This window comes from Lycium ferocissimum, chromosome 8 (assembly GCF_029784015.1).
Source record: "Lycium ferocissimum isolate CSIRO_LF1 chromosome 8, AGI_CSIRO_Lferr_CH_V1, whole genome shotgun sequence".
NCBI classification, from domain to species: domain Eukaryota; kingdom Viridiplantae; phylum Streptophyta; class Magnoliopsida; order Solanales; family Solanaceae; genus Lycium; species Lycium ferocissimum.
This window is the reverse complement of record NC_081349.1, coordinates 13,518,199-13,538,423: the sequence shown is the minus strand read 5'-3', so window position 1 is coordinate 13,538,423 and position 20,225 is coordinate 13,518,199. Positions and strand designations below refer to the sequence as shown.

General features: G+C 33.5%; 1 protein-coding gene across 1 annotated transcript; it reads left to right on the top strand.

Annotated features, from left to right (window-relative positions):
* Window positions 1-2,472: 2,472 nt before the first annotated feature.
* LOC132067287 (uncharacterized) lies at window positions 2,473-3,115 on the top strand. Its single transcript, XM_059460485.1, has one exon. It carries the CDS (start codon window positions 2,642-2,644, stop codon window positions 2,939-2,941), a length of 300 nt encoding a protein of 99 aa, XP_059316468.1. The 5' UTR covers window positions 2,473-2,641; the 3' UTR covers window positions 2,942-3,115.
* Window positions 3,116-20,225: the final 17,110 nt, after the last annotated feature.

The window sequence follows — 20,225 nt, the reverse complement described above, 5'->3', positions numbered from 1 at the left end:
TTACAATCTTAGAAAGATAAGTCCCCCAACCGAGACCGGAATGGAATCAAACACCTTTGCATATCAAAAAGGGACCCGGAGGGCTTTTTTTTATTCCAAAAATTTGAACCCCATCTTTTTTGGGGGGCCCGGGTATTTATCCACCCCCAAAGTCGATCTAAACGGCGTGTTTACAGTGGGGTATCCCCATTCTTGGGCTTAAAACTTTTATGGCTACTTCTCAAATCTCCAAAAAAATTATTCGAAGGGTTTAATTTTGAGGTCAAGATACATTCATTAAAAAATTGTTTTAAAATGGACAAAGTACCAATTTATAGAAAAAAGCTGTTGCCCAATTGGGAGGATTAAAAAAGGGATAAAAACAGATTTTCACCGTTATTTTCCACATACTCCAAAAGGGGATATCAACGTTTGGTTTTTGGCCGTGATAATTAGGGTTTTTTCCCCGGCCTTCCAACCTCAACTTTTAAGTTGAAAACAAGTTTGGAGGCGTCTCTGAGACATTACTTGATGTTTTCATCGGGGAGTGAAACGTGTTGTACTTTTTTTTTTCCTTGACTAAGGTTTTATCCTATCGGGTTTTTTCGCCAAGGTTTTTTAACGGACAACGGTAGTAATGCGTAATATGTGTACTCTTTTTCCTTCGCTTAGAATTTTTTCCCGATGTGCCTTTTTTTTTTTTTTTTTTTTTTTTTTAGAGTAAGGTTTGAACGAGGCAGACATTATCTATTAATAAAACATCCAAGGGGGAGTGTTATGAACTATATTACAAGATATTTGGATGTATTATTAAGTGTAAATTATACCACTTGCACATTAAGTGATAAAATACAACTTGCACTTGCAAGATGTATCTTAGTTGTAGCAAGTTATACCTTAGTTGTAGTTTTTAGTTGTAGATTAGCTGTATCTTGGTTGTAGCTTAGTTGTAGCAAATTGTAAATCAATTTGCACAAGTTGTATGCTGAAGATTGAGGGGCAAAACTCTTCTATAAATAGAGACCTTTGCCTTCTCATTTGGAATACCATCAACAAGTGATAATACAATATCTCCTTTCTCTCTACGAAGTTATTTTAGTTTGCTTTTTTGTTTATTTCCAATTATTTTTATAACATAACTAATATTATTGGCCTTTTTTTTGGTTTTCCGTAACATGATTGGACAATTGGCCTACCATATATCGAACACAAAAGCAACAAAAAAGCACTAATGTTGTCGTTGGATTCGATCCTAAGATCCGGAGCGTGGTCTTGGACTCCACTTCACCGGTGCCAACTCTTGTATTAAGGGGATTCAAATTTGGTATGTAAACTTAAATGTAACGATAACTTTCCCTATATAAACAAGAAAATTCTGGAGTGAAGTGGGTTCGGGAATCCACCATCGACACCACGTGGGTCCGCCCCTGATTTTATGAGTCACCATTTACGCTTCCTCATAAATAATACTGTCAGGTTAATGCAAGAATCTATGTTATTTGTTACTAAATAGAAAGTGGAAAAAGAATGGTCATATTATATATGAATTAAAACAATTAAAAATTATAACAATACGCTCGTACTAATTTCTGCATTAGTCGATTGTATTGCTGGCCTGAATTCAAGACATATGCTTGGTAAGAGCTAGACAAATTCAATCAGTCCTACAATTCCTTTTTCAGGTTTAATTCATTCTTATTTTTAACGTGCCACTTTGCTTAGGTCGGATCCGTTCAACCACCGCGTCATAGGGACGTCTACGTTAAAATTGTAATAGTTGTAACAGTATAAAGACAATGACTTGTCAAAAACAAAAAAAAAACAAAAAAAACAAAAAACAGAAAAAAAACAGAAAAAAAACAGAAAAAAAAGTAATTAATTCAAAATTCAATAAGCGAGGCTTCTTGGAAGCCGCAACAAAGAATAAAAAGATAAATATTGCATTATCACTCTTTTGTTAATGTATTGATTTTACAGTTCCAAAAAATCGTTCATTGGAGTATCTTTTATCATTACCTAAATTACTAAAGTAAAACAAGTTAGTTTTGAGTTTCAAGCTTTCCTTATTAAAATGAAAATGCACCTGATAGAGAGAAAATTGATGTTACTGTTAATTGGACTTGTAGTTGATTGATTGATTGTTTATATTAAATATCATGTATTATATATAACCTAAACTATCAAAAAGGAAGTTGCTTAGCTTCCACGAACAAGTGAGTCTCTTTTTGATAAGGTTTTTATGCGGATTAAATTAAAGTAAGAAAAGATTAAAAGCAAGAAAGAAATCAAATAAATATCTGGAGAAACCAAGTGGGATATGCAAAAAAAATCAAAAACAATTCAAATAAGCAACAAGTAGAAAATAAGCTTGCACGCATGAAATAAAAGGAGTCCACCAGAACCAGTAAAATAATAAAAAAAAAACAAAATAGGAATCAAAAACATCTACAACTTGCTAAATTCCAAAACCTTAGCCTCCTTAAATTCACCAGGTTCACACCCTTTTACGTGTACAACATAACAACCACTTCATTTCCATTTCAAAAGAAAAAAAATACTATACTCGCAAGAAGAAAAAGTCATATTCTCTAACCCAAATTCAAGAAAGAAAAAATACTACATCAAATATCAACACAAGTTGAAAAAAACTTGATCTGACATAATGGGTCCAATTGTTCTAACACAATTAGGTCTTAGTGTATTAGCAGGTGCAGCTTTGGTTAAATCAGTTATGGACCAGAAAACCATGATGGGTCCGGGTTCGGGTCAGTTTCCTCGGTGCTCCAGGTGTAATGGAACGGGTCGGGTTTCTTGCATGTGTTCACGTTGGTCAGATGGTGATGTGGGTTGTCGGACTTGTTCCGGGTCGGGTCGGATGGCTTGTAACAGCTGTGGGGGTACAGGTATGGGTCGTCCAATTCCGGTTCAAATATCTGTTCGTCCTCCTAACCGTTCAATTTAAAACAGTTTGTATTTAATTAATTCAGATTCTTCAGATTGAGAAAGGATCAGATTTTTATGTAATATTGTATATGTTTGGTGATACTTGAGATCAGTTAGAAATTTGTGGTTCTAAATTGTAATTATTGTTATAGTTTGATGACAGATTCATACCATGAGATAGCTTTGACGCTCATTCCTTAATTATATTGGTTCTATTGTTCCCGATGATAAACTTAAATAGTAGTGATTTCACACGGAAAAATTGGGAAGTCTTCTAGCATTTCATGAAACCTGTTTCCCACTGTGCGTTTTCTCAAACCGGAGCCGGTTGGATGCAACTGAGATTAAAAAATCATGTTTTATAACACAAATTTCACCAAATGTCGGTGGAAAACCCGTTGTTTCTAATAGTGGTATTCGTTTCAGCTTTATCATTCATGTAATTTGAGATGATACAGAAATTGAGCTATACGTTATGCGGTTGACACCATTAAATTTGAACCTTTGGAGATACTGGAACCAATAGGATTTTTTTTTTTTAAAAAAAAAAAACTAAAGTTTCAAAATTCCAGTTTATCTAAAAATCATTACTTTCATTACTAAAAAATTACTATTTTCTACTGAAAAATGTTAGCAATTTCCGCAAATAATTTGATTGAATCAGTGAGAAAGAAAAAATAACAATAGTCTTTTAACACGGAAATATTAGGAAGTTTTCAAGCGTTTAAATGGAAACCTATTTCCCATTATGCATTTTTCAAGCGAGTTGGTTAGGCGGAGATGAGATGGGAAAATCATATTTTATACACCAATTTCTCATTGATTATCGGTGGGAAAAAACTCTGTTTCGAGTAGTGGTTTGCAGCAAATTAAACTGAGTATGCTTGCTTAACATAGCTACATTGGTTTTGGTACTTTTGACATAGTTGTACATTACCTGACAATCGGAGGCAAATTTAGTAAGTTAGAACTTTCACTTGGATCTGCATCTACATAAATTGGAAGTGACTTTCTTTAGCTGTGGGGTGACATTATTTATGGAGATATCTAAGAAACCAATGATTCATCGATCACTTGCAAATGTAAATCTATGAGAGGTATATGTTTAGAAATTTTAGCTGACGAGTTCAAATTAAGCAGCACAGCACAGACATTACACATATGTATCTGCATGTATATATAATTATGAGGATGATCTATGGTAGGATATATCTGGAAATAATTGAGAATATGCAATGCAAGGGAGGGAGGGGTTTGCTCATCTAAAGTTTGTAGCTTGTTGTGGCTACTAAATTTGCTGGATTAGTGTTGTTAAGCTACTACAACTTGAAAAGGGTATAGAACTACAGATTAAAATATCTATTAGTATTATTTTGTAAATGAGAGTTCTATGCTCCCCGTTGTTAGTCCGTTCCCAACCACCTACTTATAGATTCAACATATATCCCTATTATTTGTGTGTTCGTTAGCTTGTAAGTGTCTTCCATGTTTATGTGAAGACTGTCGAGAGAATTATTTTCTTTTGTTATCAGATTAGGAAGTTCATTATATATTATGTCCAAAACTTTGTCACTCCAAAGTTCAATAAATTAATTTGATAGACAGGTCAAGTTCCAACAACAACAACAACAATAACATATCCAAAGGTAATCCCACAGGTGGGATTTGGAGAGGGTAGAGCATGTACATAGACCTTACTCTTACCTCATGGAGGTAGAGAGATTGTTTCCGAAAGTCCCTCGACTCAAATGGTGCATAACAAAGCAGTTTGAAAAAAAAAATATCTAAGTAAAGAAGATATAACAAATAATAGGGAAAACATTACATAATATTCGTAAAAAAATGAACAGTACAACAACAAAATAATGCGATAACCGAAGCACAAGAAACTACGAGAATAGTGCTAATACTACTAAAATGAAAGGGGAAATAGGTACTATGTACCGAGCTAGCACTAAGCCTATCCCGCAGGAAATAAAGACAATGCTCAACTATCTACTTACCTTCTACCCCCAATCTGCGACCTCCATATCCTCCTATCTAAGGTCATATCCTCGATAAGTGGAAGACGTGTCATTTCTTGTCTAATCACCTCTCCCCAATACTTTTTCGGCCTACCTCTACCTCTTCTTAAACCCACCACTGTCAACCTCTCACGCCTTCTCACTGGGGCATCTGCACATCTCCTCTTCACACGCCTGTACCATCTCAGTCTTGCTTCTCCATCTTGTCCACTACTAATGCTATTCCCACCTTATCTCAGATATTTTCATTTCTAATCCTATCTCTCCTAGTCTTTTCTGACTATGAGAGTTCTTAATTGGCTGACATCCGCCACATACAACATAGTGGGCCTAACCACCACTCTATATAACTTACCTTTAATTTTTTGTGTCCATTCTTATCACACAAGACTCCGAAGGCAAGCCCTCCATTTCTCCCAAGCCACACCAGTGGGTGACATTATCGTCTATCTCCCAATTTCCTTGGATTAAATACCCAGGATACTTGAAATATTAATCTCTTAGGGATGACTTGCGTATCAAGCCTCACTTTCATGCCAACTTCATCTGTTACATTACCGAACTTGCACTCCAAGTATCCAATTTTAGTCCTGCTCAACCCGAACCCTTTAAACTTCAGGGACTGTGCTCGAACCTCTAGCTTAGTGTTAACTCTGCCGCGAGTCTCGTCAATTATTACTATGTCATATGCGAATATTTTACAGCATAAAACCTCAACTTGAATATGACGTGTGATGAGTTGATTCATACTATTTCTAAGCCTTTATTGACCTGATTTAATTGTAAATGAGAGGGGTTATCGTGTGAATAGTACCAATTTAGGCTACTTGATTGTAGGAACACACAAGAGACACAAAAGCAAGAAAATGGGAAAATATTGGAGAACACTTACCTGAAGAGATGTGCTACACTGACTGAAGCTCTCACAGCACAACTCAGAGTGCAACTCAGAGCGTAAGAAAGGCAGTGGTTCTGCCAAAAGTGTGCTCTCAAGTGCGTTGTCTAGGTCCCAGGTGTGCTAAAGTTCACCTGCCTGACGAGAAGTTTTAATTGAGAATAATTCTGGAAATTTCTTTGCACACCTTTTGACCTATATAAGGCTTGAGCTCATCCAAATTAGGGTATCTTGGTTTCTTGGAGCCGCTTTTGAATAATATAACGCAAGGAGAGGACGAGCAATGAAAGCATTCAATCAATTTCAATTCATTATGAGAGTTTGATTCGATAAATTATTGTAATGCATTCTAGGTCTAGCTTGTTAATTCTTATTGTGGTATACCTTTCCTCCTTCATGGAGTAATTTATGTTGGGAAAATTGATGATGATTTAATTTAGACCTTAGTTTTTTGATTTGATACCTATTGTGTATGTTTGATGACATTTTTCTCGGGATAATCTCCTTTATATCCGAGAGAAGTAATTGTGTAGATTGTGTGCTTGAATTTATTCCTATGATCTATTTATTCGGAATAAAAAATATTAAAGGAATAATCTTCGAGAGAAGAATTAGTTGTAGACGTATTACTAAAAAATTGAGATATTCAAGAGAAGTTCCAATATCTTTGAATTTGGCATCCTATAAACATACACTTAAATCTTAATGCATTTCGCGAATTGTTAGGCTATAGTTATTTGAGAGAAGACTTAGTTTAATTAATTCTTGGGACATACGTTTATATTTGAGAGATGTAAGCAAAAATTATGTTCAATAAGTAGAATTAACCAAGATGCAAGTTCTTCATTAATCCTCTCAAATCAAGTTCCCCATCTCTTCCCTTTTGGTAGACTATGTTGTTATTAACTTTGTTAATTCTGGCTACGACCTAAGCACTCAGAGAGTGAGGTTCTTTGAGCAACTATGCAAGAAGGTAAATTGAAAAATGTAATTAACACAAGTATTTTAGTGTGGAAACGCTCCTTGCTCAAGGAAAAAAAAAATCACAACGTACCTCTGCAGGAACTTTCTCGACTTCAACAAATTTAAGGTTTACAACTGCCCTTTTAACACCTAAGGAACTGTTCCAAATAGTGCCGCCCTCTTAACTCTTCTCTTCAATGACTCTACACAGTCAATGAAGTTCTTTAAGAAACAACACCTACTACAATCAACTAAGAATGTGATGTAGATCAAAGTTACACTACTTCAAGAAGGCATTTCACAGGGAGCCTAGCTAAGGACCTTCAAACATTGCAAGCTTTATGGATGGAACCTATGGAAGGCTCCAACATAGAAGACTTCAAGATATTTAATATATTAAGTGTTCTACCATTTTAATTTGCTTGTAACTTTAATGAAGGGCAATTAGGTCTTTCTTTAGTACTTTTAGCCCTTAGTATAAATAGTAGAATATTAGGTTTCATGACTAGTTTTTGACATATTATGAATTGTGCATCTTGTGAGATATTTGGAAACTCTTTGTTGAATTTCAGCATTTGTCCTAGAGTTTGCAAGTAAGGTTACTACCTTCTTGAGGATTCTAATAGATTAGGTGCTCTTGATTCCCAATTAAGTGATGTTTTGGTTAGTTTCTCCATTACATCTTTTAATTGTTTGAATTTATTTGTGTCTATCTTTCTTTAATTTCTACCTTTCCATTTTTATCTTGTTTTTATTTTCTTGTTTCACATCAGAATGTAAATAAGTGGAACCACAATTGAGTACCTAACTATTACAACAAAAGACCTAAATGATAAAACTTAACAAGAAAGGGTTCTTTGTTGTTGTGTAGTCGACTCTCTGGAGACTCAGGTGTTGACTCTCAAATTATTCTTGATGACCCTCGGTTGGATATGATTGTGGTTAAGCTACAAAGCTTCTTGACATGCTCTTTATATTGGAGTAGTTGTCGTCTTCTTCTTGTCCAAACCCATTCAAGTATTGGCTCCATAAAGTGTCTGAAAATCAATTATTATTTGAGATGAATTTCCTTCTTTCCTTGTTTTTGCGTACGACTTCTTCTTCTCCTGCTCCAATGCGAATTCCATGTGTTAAGTTTGTGATAATATTTTCATAACTGGAACCCCAACCTTTACTCAAAACATAACTTGCCCTTATATTGCATAGAAACATTCTTATTAAGAACAGTACTTGTTTCAACCTTTTCCTTAACAGCGAATCGGTCTGTGATTTCCTTTAGGAAACTTTTGCCTCTTTATCCTCTGTTATAGTGCCGCTTAAGGATTCCGGAATTGAGAGCGTTGCATCATCATCAAGCTCATGCGATTTGATTGCTCCCACTTCTCATATGCAGACTTTTCTTCATTAGTGGTAGTTTCGTTCAAGTCCGCAAGGCGATCAAATCATAAGCATAATCGAGATCCATGCAACCAAGCACAATCTTGATGGGCTCTTTCCATTGCTTGAAGTTTGTGCCGTTAAACATAAAAGTTGTTTATATCGGCAGATATAGCAGACACTATAAAATAAATCAAATATTGCTCATAATTAATCATTCAAATAAACCATGTATTTGTGAAGATAGCTTAAATCAAATTAAGCTGAAGTAACTATAATAAATAAATTTAAAATATTACATTTATCAAACACATATACATACAAGTGGACCCACCTCAAGATACCTTGCACAACATTATTATTTAGTCTTTGGACAGAAATAATCATTTGTAAGTGGTACTCTTATATATAGTTCATGAACATTGATTAAAATGGCCTAACAATATGCTTTTGTTTGGACAGACATATTATTAGTATGTCATTACTAAGTGTATCACATATTCATGCCTATCCATAATCTGGCCAAAATGATCTAGATAATTATTTCGCATAGATAAAACATGCTCACATGTCAAAAACAAATAAATCATATCCAATAAAGATTATTTTGGCAACATATTAGACTTGTTTATGCAATTTGAAATAAGAAACACACATGGTATGATGGTTAAGGAGTCATTAATTTTGAAGTGACAAATTATACCAAAAGAACGCATCGATGTAAAACATCGGGTTCTCAATAATCTCTCACCACTCTAACAAACCCATTCTTTAAAAAAAAGCCTACTTTCAAAGAAAAAAGGAAGTGGAAATAAGAAGAGTAGTAATTGCTGCGGAATTTGAAATAACTAAGATAGAAAGTATCTTAAATATTTTATCCCAAAAAAAATGAATATGGACTTGCAGCAAAGAAAACAACGGCAGAACTTTAAGAAAAGATTTAAAAAAAAAAAAATCTAAACCTCACTTTAAGGTGCCGTTTGGCCGTAGATATCAAAAAATATTTCACTTTTTTTTTTAATTTTGGAGTTGGGGGTGTGTTTGGCCATAGTTTTTGAAATTGTAGTTTTTGGTGAAATATAGTTATTAAAAAGTGAATTTTTTTAAAAAAATAAGTTTTTTGAGTTTTTGGTATTCCGGAATACAACTTCAAGTTGTATTTGAAATTTCCATGGCCAAACGCTAATTCCGAAAAAAAGTGAATAATTTTTATGGCCAAACGGCACCTAAGTCCTCTTTTATCCCTTTTCTTTTTTTCAATCAAGAAAAAGTAAAAAATAAAAGAACATTAAAAAAGGAGTGATCAACCCAAAGGTTTCTGCAACCAAAGAATCCTCTGTTTCGGCAAAATCAACAAAACTCGGCCGACAGATTCATCACATCGTTACACCCATCAAAGCATTATATTGCACCGAGAATTATTTGAAGAGAACGAATTGAACGCATTATTTACAGACTCGAAATTGGTCTCAGAATTTTTTTTTTTTTTTTTTTTTTTTTAAAGAATGAAAAGTGAAATCTAAATTATCATGTCTAATGAATTAACAAGACCTTGTGTTGTTAATAAAGCTTATCAACAGTGTGTTCCAATTATTATGCCTGTACTTATTCAGCTGTTCTAGTTCTAGAGAAAGTCTCGTCATGTTTCTTTTTTCCTTCAATTTTAGAAAGTCAATTCAAACAACACACACTCCTCCATGTTAGACGAAAACACATGAATCTAATGGAGAAGCCTTCCTCACCCTCCTTTTTCATCTCATAACTTCTCCATTGTCATCTTGAATATTTCGACGATGATGACGGCCTGAATGACTTAAAGAAACTAAGAACAACGTCTGTAAACATCAATAGTTTTATCCACCATTTTTTAGGCATCAATGAAGAGGGCTTCAGCTTTGACGCCTAAACATGATATTGTCTTATTCCTATTTGCCCTCGTTTAACTAGTGAAATGTCCTGATATATATATATATATATATATATATATATATATATATATATATATATATATATATATATATGTATATATATGCATGAAATCTCGTCCCAATTTGTTTGACATTTCGTTTTTCGAATTTTTGATTGTGTGGTTGAACATAGAATCTTTAAATTTTTTGAAATAAAATTTACATAGTTGAAAACTACGTAAAAGGTACTGTAAGTCACCATAATTAATAATGAAAAAATCAAAAAGACATATGAAAAAATTACGATAAAAAAACAATTTATTTGACTCTCAAAAAGCGAAAAGTGTCAAATAAATTAAGACAAAGAAAGTATATATTTGCATAATGTTCAGCTGAAATACAGCATTGTGTTTTCTTCTCATCAGGAGAGATTATTTTTGTTAGTCTAAAACGAGTTATCTTTGGCAGTTTATAAAAAGGGTCAAGTTAATAGATTCCATCAATCGACACCGAACGTGCATCCCTTTTAAATGCTATAAGGACTATTAATGTCCTAGCATATACTCCCTCCTTTCCACAATAATTAATTTTTTAAGCTCATGCACACCCCTTAAAAAATTGTTCATTCCTAAAAAATTAAAAGTGTTTTTATTAACTTATCCTTAATCAAGTTTTACTACTTTCTAGAGAAAGAAAAGATAGTAAATGAATTTTGACTATTTAAATAAGGATAATCTTGAAAGAATTTTCTCAAAGTTTTCTTGAAATCCTACCGCACCACTTATTTTAAAAAAAAAAAAATTGAAAATCTTAAAAAATAACTTATTATAAAACGGAGGGAGTATTAAGGATGAAAATGATTTGGCTGAAAATTGCTCACACTGACTATAAATTAAATATTTTGAAAAAGAAAAAAATAACTTAAATAGTAAGATGAAACTGATTATCGGACGCAATTTCCACCTAAGTTCACGTTCTGGTTTTGAAACTCCTCTAGGCCCCATGGATCACTTAGTTATAAGCATTTTTTTGCGGGCAATCGGCAGGAATGTCCTTATTTTGGGGTGTTCTTTAATTTTTGGCTCTCAAATTGGTGATTTTTAATTTTTGGCTTTCGCTTAATATCATGAGGTTTGGGATTTGAATCCCGGCTTAGTCAAAAAAAAAAAAATAGCAAGGCGGATTTTTATAGCAAACTTAGGCCTATTCAAGCCAAAGTTAGGCCTACAAGCAGAATTTTGTTTACTGCAGGCAGAGTTTTGCCTGCGAAATTCTGCCTTGGGAATCCAAGTTCTACCTAGCAAAATTATTTTAAATTTTTGACTGAGCGGGAGTTCGAACCCGGAATCTAGAAGTTTTAGTCGAAGGATAAAAATTAAAGACCAATAATTTGAGGGACAAAAATTAAAGACCAATGCAGTTGAACGACACTCCGCACAAACAAAAAAAAAAAATTGCACGAATTGTTCTTCTTTTGGGGTGGTCTTTAATTTTTGTCCATTGATTAAAAAGGTCGCTGAAAATACCCGAGGTTATGGGTTCGAACCCTGCTCAGTAAAAAAAAAATCGCAAGGCAAGACTTTGCAAAAGTCTGCCTTACGCGGCAAACTTTGCCTTAAGACATAACTAAAATTTGCCGTCTCCAGCAGACTTTTAGTTATGCCTTAAGGCAAAATCTGTTGCATAAAGCAGACTTTTTGCAAAGCCTTACCTTGCGAATTTTTTATTTTATTTTTATGACTAAGCCAGGGTCCGGACCCAAAACTTCGGGGTATTTTAGGTGAAGGCCAAAATTTAAAGACCAGCAATTTGAGGGCCAAAAATTAAAGACCACCCCCAATGAAGGCCGGTCGTGCAAATTGCCCCTATAAGTGGTTAGTACAGAAGAGGCTCAAGCATTTGGGCCAATGGCAAGCTTTACCAAATTTTGGAACGCTTCTTTCAGGACTCGTAAGATTTGGGCCTCAAATTTGGATGTGTGGATGAGCTATTTTGAACAACAAAAGTAAAGAAAAGCAACGTCCCTCTTTGTTAGATCATTTGGCTGAAATTGTCTTTTCAGTTTCCATATCCAAGTGGAGCAATAGAATTTTACCTTGACTTTAGTAGTCTACACGGTACTATTGTTTTGTTATAGGTTACCCAATAGTATTTAGAGTCCGTTTGGATTAACGGAATAAAATTAAAACACTTCATGTTTAAAAGCTTTTATTAGGATTTGCAAGATGCTTGCAAATCTTGCAAACACGGTCGAAGGAAAGCTGATATCTTTGTTGTTATATAAAAAATATAAGGGGTAATTATAAAATTTATTTGGTCAAAAAACTTAAAAATGTTTTTAAGCCAAGAAGCTATAAGTTGGAGTTGACTAGTTTATAATTTTTAACTTGTTTTAGATTTTTCTGTTTACAAGCATTGGGCTTAAGAAGACTTTTTTGCTATATCATAAAGGAAAAAGGACATACAATGGCCGAGGCCAAAGTAATCTCACATTTGGGCCTAATAGGCTAATACCATGAGCTAGCCGGCCGGCCCAAAAATATTCTGTTACGTGGCCCAAATTGTCACCCAAACGCCTTATTAAATAAAATTAAAAAAAAAAAAAGAGTTTTTGTGAGTCACCACTAAAGATCAACTTTTTATTTTTCATTTTTTAAGTGGCAATTCAAAAAGTCTCTACTAAAGGTTAAAATTCATATTGAGCCTTGCACAAATGTTTCAAAACATGTATAATACGTGTGTACTTATACAGTGATTGAACTTTCAAAAAATATTCCAAAACATGTATAGTATGTGTATATTTATACGTTGATTGAGCCTTCAAGAAATATCTAAAAACACTTTTGTGGCGACTTTAAGGTTCGCTGCAAACTTCCGTTTATTTTTCTATCTTCTACTAGCGATTGAAAAAGAAGAACTAAATAAATAAACTAAAGTAACCATCATCGAAAACTTAACAAACTAAAATATATCAACTACAAACTGAGAAAATTGGTAAGTATACATTTATTATACATAAATTATATGTTAATTATACATTTATTACACACATATTATACAATAATGATACAGTTTCTATACGTATGATACATTTTCTATACATATACAGTAGTGATACATATTCTATACAACAATGATACGGTTTCTATACGTATATGTACGATATTTTTTTTTTACGTATAATACACTTTCTATACAAGAATGATACAGTTTATATACATATGCTGGAATTATATATATACTTTCTATACAAGAATGATACAATTTATATGCTCTTTCTATAGAAGAATGATACAGTTTATATACACTTTTTATACAAGCATGACAAAGATTATATACACTTTCTATACAAGAATGATACAGTTTATACATAAATTATACAACAATGATACATTTTCTATACTAATGTATGGAATATGTATAATATGTGAATCATTAGTGTATAATCAATGTATAACTAATGTATAATATATGTATGATTAGTGAGTATACGTTGATGATACATTTATTATACACAAGTTACACAACCATGATACAAACCTGTGATACATTTTCTATAGATATACATTTTCGATACATATGTGAATCATTCGTGTATAATCAATGTATAATGTACATACTAATGTATAATATATGTATGATTAGTGATTATACGTTGATGATACATATTATTTATGGAATATGTATAATATGTGAATCGTTAGTGTATAATCAATGTATAATGTACATACTAATGATTAGTGAGTATACGTTGATGATATATTTATTATACACAAATTACACAACAATTATAAAAACCTATGATACATTTTCTATACATATACGGTTGGGATACATATTCTTACAACAATGATACATTTTTTTATACATATGATACATTTTCTATACATAGTTGATCTTCGATGGCTATTACCAAAAAAAAAAAATTGATCTTTAGTGGCGACTAAAGCCGCCACAAATAATCCCTTTTTTTTGCAGCGGAATTTTAAAGTCGCCACAAAAGATCGCGCTGGCTACACTTTGGGTTTGGAGAAACATGGGCCATCCGGTGGGAATAGTTTGGGCCGGACGGCCCTTTATGTCCTTTTCTCTATCATAAACACTCGGCTCAGAGCCCGTTTTGATTGGCTTACAAGTGGTCAAACCAGCTTATAAGCTGTTTTTGGTTTTTTAGGTGTTTGGCAAATCAGCTTATAAGCTAAAAAGTGCTTAGAATAAGCCCAAAAAAATAAGTTGGGGTGGCTTAACTTTTTTTTTTTTTTTTTTGGCTTATAAGCTGTTTTTTTGTCTAACCAGCTTATAAGCTACTTTTTTTAAGCTAAGCCAGACGCGCTCTCAGTCCATTTTCCTAACGTGTTCTCTTTACAGAGATCTACAATCGTATACTATTTCGATGATAGCTCCTAGTGCATTCGAGACCGAAAAAATGAATAACATCTTTCTATAAATGTTAACGAAAATATCTAATGGACAAAGCAAAAAGGCTCCATTAATTAATGGCTAATTTTTTCTTTTTCCCTATGATTAGCCGCAGGGAAATAAAGAAGATTCGACTAAGTAGCAATGGTCTAGAAATTTGTTCGTTCACTTCATTATCATACTAGTGATTAGTTGAAAGCGAACATTCTTTTTTTTTTTTTTTTGGGTCCATGGAAAGCGAACAAGTTGACATATAGCCATCCATTTGAAGAGATAAGCTTTGTTTGGTAGGAGGAAAATGTAAATATCTCAATATAGCAACGCCCACTTTGTTTGGTAAGGAATATATAATTGATAAAAGAAAGATATATACATATAGAAAAATCTCAATTCTTCAAGTGCCACAAATTTTGATCTTATCTGATAGATTGATGACACTTGAGCAAGATGCATATATATAATCATGGGGCCATCTCCTGGATTCTCAAGTTTCCTTTTTCTGTTGTTTTCTATATACAATACATATCAACTTGCTTATCTGACCCCAAAGCCAAGAGAATCTAAGGACAGTTTGCTTTCCTACAATGCAACAAACTTTTTTCAATAATATTCTTCACGCCTTCATCACCTCCAAATTTTCTAGCTTGTGTCCTATTCAAATGACGGTATTATTTTCCGCTATTTTGATGATGATGATGATCATATATTATCATGCTTGCAAACTATGAAATATGTCAAAGTTCATTTTTCTTTATCCATTCGGTATTTAAAATCACTGAATCGTTTAATTCAAATTCACATCGGTCAGGACCCGCTAAAAGGGGAAACCTCCCAGTTAGGACGATCTTCAATCCAGGGGTTCGAATTCAAGACCTATATTTAAGGATGGAAGAATTCCATCTATTCAACCACACTTCTTGTGACACCCTTAGTCACATTGACAAAATATAGAAGAGATGTTGGTATATAAGAAAACAAACTTAGCTAGGACTCTAGTTACACATTTTAAAGTGGTACGTGGGGCTAGACCCAAGGCGAAGAATATAAGTAGTGGGTTGGGATGTTACAGATGGTATCAGAGCCACTCCGCATGCAAACTTGTGCGATAGTAGAACAAACCTCAGCATTGAGTTTAGACGAATCCCACAGCTTTGAGATGATGGTGGGGCAAACCCAACGACGAAGCTGAGTCCCTACTCCCTAAAGGGTTTGTATGTGACACACTAGGCTAATCCAACATCAGCAAACTACGAATGAGATGTTGGATATATAAGGAGCAAACCTTAAATCCTAGTGATGCGTTTTAAAGTTGTGCGAACCTAAACCCAAAATAGAAAACATCACTAGTGGATTTAACTGTTATACTCCTCCTAGGAAGTGAAATCTTTTAATATTATGGGCGCGGTGCTTCAAATACTTTCAATACAGACTTTGAATTGAGATTTTTCTTAGATAAGTCTTGTAGTCTAGCGGTTAAACTCCACCACATACCATTTAGGTATAAAATTGTAATCCTACCAAAATATTTCTAAAATGATGATTACAATTTTGGCAGTGTAAAACACTTCAGTATCTCTTAATTACTGGCCATGTTACCAGTTTGATTAGTGGATGTATAGTTCGGGATCCGACAATAAGGGGTGGCTTTTTTTGGAGTAATTACGTTCCTTTTTCTTTTATTCGTAAATAAGCAATTATTTGCTTGTATCGGAAGGTAATTAGTGTGTCTAATTTTAGTTAGGCATAATAGCAAAGATTTGGGAGCAATTACGAGGTCTACCAACGATATCTTGAACATGTTTGGAATGTTTCATGTCTTTGTGACCTTAGTAAATCATAATTTAATTGTTTGCTTACCCTAAAATACCAATCATACAATTTTGATTCCTTTTGTGCTTTTTTTCACATATAGCTAGCGGCATGCACATGATATTCGATTAGTATTGTAATCATGTTTAAGTATCCTTAGTAGTTGACAACTAATGTCTTCTCTTTACTATCAATGAGATCGAATAAAGTCAATCATAGCTTTGCAGTGATTGAAAAGAGAAGAAAAAAAAAAAAAAAAAAAAAAAAAAAAAAGGAAAGAAAGCGGAAATTGGTCATAGTTGTAAATTCAACTGTTAGACGAAGAAATTTGATACTAGTAAATTTCACAAATAGCTAGTTATAAGAACCTAATAGGTAAATTCTTAGAAAATATTATTTAATTTGTAATTACATTCATCCTCTTTTTGAAGAATAGTACATATCAAGCTGGGAAACACAATATAATCATACTATGCATCAAGTCACAAGATCTAATCCTTGTTAGGCTAAAATCATCTCAAAGACGTGTTAAAGAATGGACATTATCGACTCACTTTATTAGAACAATGACATAGTAGACAAAAAATGATGATAAGATAGGGCAGGGCATGGCTTATTAAAACTTTAAGGGTTCGTTTGGTAAGCTATACTAATCAAAATAGTTCTTGTATTAAAATTTAGTCCATCCAATACAATGTTTGGTTACTAAAATCAATTTAATCATACCTAATACATGGATTACTTATACACCATATGGGGGCTTATCTAATACCGAGGAAACCCAGGGATTACTTATACCATGTTTAACTATACCTGGATAAGATCCCTAAAATGACTAAACTACCCCTCAAACCCTTTTCCCAATTACATGAAATAGAAAATCCCACAAATATTCAAGGGTATAATTATAAAGAAGATTTTGTACAGTTTTAAACCAAACACAAGCTTAGATTATACATTGTATATCTAATTTTAATACCATGAACCAAACACTTGATAAAAAATAATCTCAGCATTACAATCCCTCCATTACTAATACCTGCATTACTAATCCCTGCATTACTTGTCTTCGTACCAAACGACCCCTAACGGGTTAAGACTTAGCTTCGCTCCACCCCCATCCCTCATTTTACATCCCTAAAGATAATTGACAACTTACATAAATAACTACCTTTTAGGAGTAATTAACCATCCATAACTACTTTTTTTTTTCTTATTTACAATTCCTAGCTACGATTAGACATTTTCGCTGTATTTGAGTGTATTTGAATGCTTTGTTCAATTGTATCCAACCTTATCTGATGTCACATGTATTTGACTGTATTAGAATGTATTCGAGCTGCCGCGAAATTGAATGTATTCACTGTATTTAAATGTATTTCAACAAAATTTCAAAATACACGCGTACATTCAAAATACATATGAAGCCAAATACATTCAGATATAAGACAAGAAGCAAAAATACATTCAGAAACAAGACAAGAAGCCAAATACATATGAGATACATATGACGAAATACACTCAGATACACTCATACAAAGGAAAAGTTGTGAAAAATAGGTAAGAAAAATAATGTGGTCGGCTGGGTTCGAACCTGCGCGGCAGGAGCAGAGCCCACAACCAATAACCACTCCAGCCACGGCCACTTGATGTATCATGTAGTTACGAAATGGAAATGTAGCTACAAAATGTAATTGTTGCAAAAGTTAGTTATTATCAATAATTATCTCTTAGAAGAAGCTACACCAAGTAATTTTTCCAAAGATAATACTCTCCCCGGCCCATAATAAGCGTCTTTTTGGCCTTTTTATTTTGGTCCAAAATAAATGACCATTTACATAATCAACATTTAAGAAGGTATTAATTGTTTTCTTTAAAAAATATCTCTATTTAAAAAAGTGAGTTTTTATGTAATGAAAAAACTTTATTAAACAAGTATACTATTTAATAAAGCCAAAAGGACACTTACCCTGACATGGGAGTATTTCAACTTGTACGATATAGGGAAAAGGGTCAAATATATCCCTCTACTTTGTTTTGTTAGCCAACTTTACCCTCCGTTAGTGATAGTGAACAAAAATATCCCTATCGTCTATAAATTATATAAACTCATACCCTTAATTGGACGGGAAAAATCCCAATTCCCATAAAATTACCCGATTTCATTAAAAATACTCAATCCCCTATGTGACCACCCCGACCCACATTTTTACATAGCCACCACCCAAATATACTCCCCTACGTTTTATAATAACTTTTCTTTTCAGCTCAATTGTGTGTTGATGGTCACCTTTGTTTCTTGTTTGCAGTTTGGGAAAGAAATTGTTGATCTGTGTTTGGACCGCATTAGGAAGCTTTCAGACAACTGTACTGGCCCGCTCATTTCTAAAGTTTAATTTTATTTACTAGTGTAGTTCCCTTTTTTAGCAGTTCAACTCTCTATGATGATTGCTGAAATCCCTGATCACCGCTTTTCCAAAATTATTGCAAGTCAATTGGGCTTATTTGCACAAACAGCAACTAATCAACCAAATCGAATGTTGATATGAAACTCTGCAATTTTAATCTACTATTTCTAGCTGAAGAAAAATATTTGCTCGGTGTCCTTAACTCTTCACCTTTGTCTTCACTTATGCTATTTATTTTAAAAGTCAACAAGTAATGCTGATGGTCAACGCAACCTTTTTATATTGCTAAACTTCTGCAGTTATCTTCCAGTAGGTTAATGGAAGAAGGGGAATTGAAAATGTCTAACGAGTCTGTTTCTGATTCTAGCACACCATTGATCTGAAAAGAAAAGTTATTAGAACGCGTATAGGGGTATATTTGGGTGGGGCCATGTAAAAATGTAGGTCGGGGCGGGTCACTTAAAGGATTGGGTATTTTTAATGAAATCGGGTAATTTTGTGTGAATTGGGATTTTCCATTCAATTAAGGGTATGTGTATATACTTTGTAGACGGCAGATGTATTTTTGTTCACTATCACTGAGGGAGGATAAAATTGACTAATAAAATAAAGTAGAGGAGGTATATTCGATCCTTTTCTCTACTATGTAATACTGTCCTCTCTTTCAACCCTTCATTCAAAAGTAGGGTCAATGAGTTTCTACCATATAATGATAGAGTACACACCTTTGTGGGGTTCAATTCGTTCAATATTTTTCCATAGTTGCGGGGTCAACAAGCCAAGGGCCGCAGTCCTTTGACATAATTGAAATATGTGGGGCAATCTGAAGAAAAATGAGAAAAATTATGTTCTGAAAGTACTAAACAAATAAAGCAGCTGCTACAATTGGGTGCTATGATGATGGCCAAAGACTAATCCAACAATCCAAGACTGCTTCAAAAATTGAAAACTGTGGAACTGTGATTCAATTATTATTTATTCTTGAAAATAATTATTGTCATAATGTGAATAATTAATATTTGTTATTATTGATACAACCATTGATCCATCAGCAAGGACCCATAGTAACATCATGTTGTTTATCTGCTTGTGTTTATCTTAGCAGTTTTCATTATGTGTTCTCACATGCAAAATGCAAAGTTGGATTTGGGTTTTGAATTGAAAATGAATGGGGACAAAACTAGTTAATATTGTGGTCGACAAAATAGGAGACTTTTGTGATTGAATTATGACTAGTCTTTGATTCATGTAGAGTGTATTCCAAGCTAATGTCCATATTAACTTATTGATGACATTAACCCTCATAATTGTGTTTGTCAAAGAGAAAAACACACCATGACCCATAACATCACCATCGACGTATTACTCTTTTTTCTTTCTTTCCGATTTTATTTTTAAATATTGTTGAAACAAAAAAATAAAGAGAAAAGCCAGCGCCAAAATAATTCGGATGGTAGCCGGCTTGACAACCGCGCTGAGTGTTTCATGATAGTCATATCAC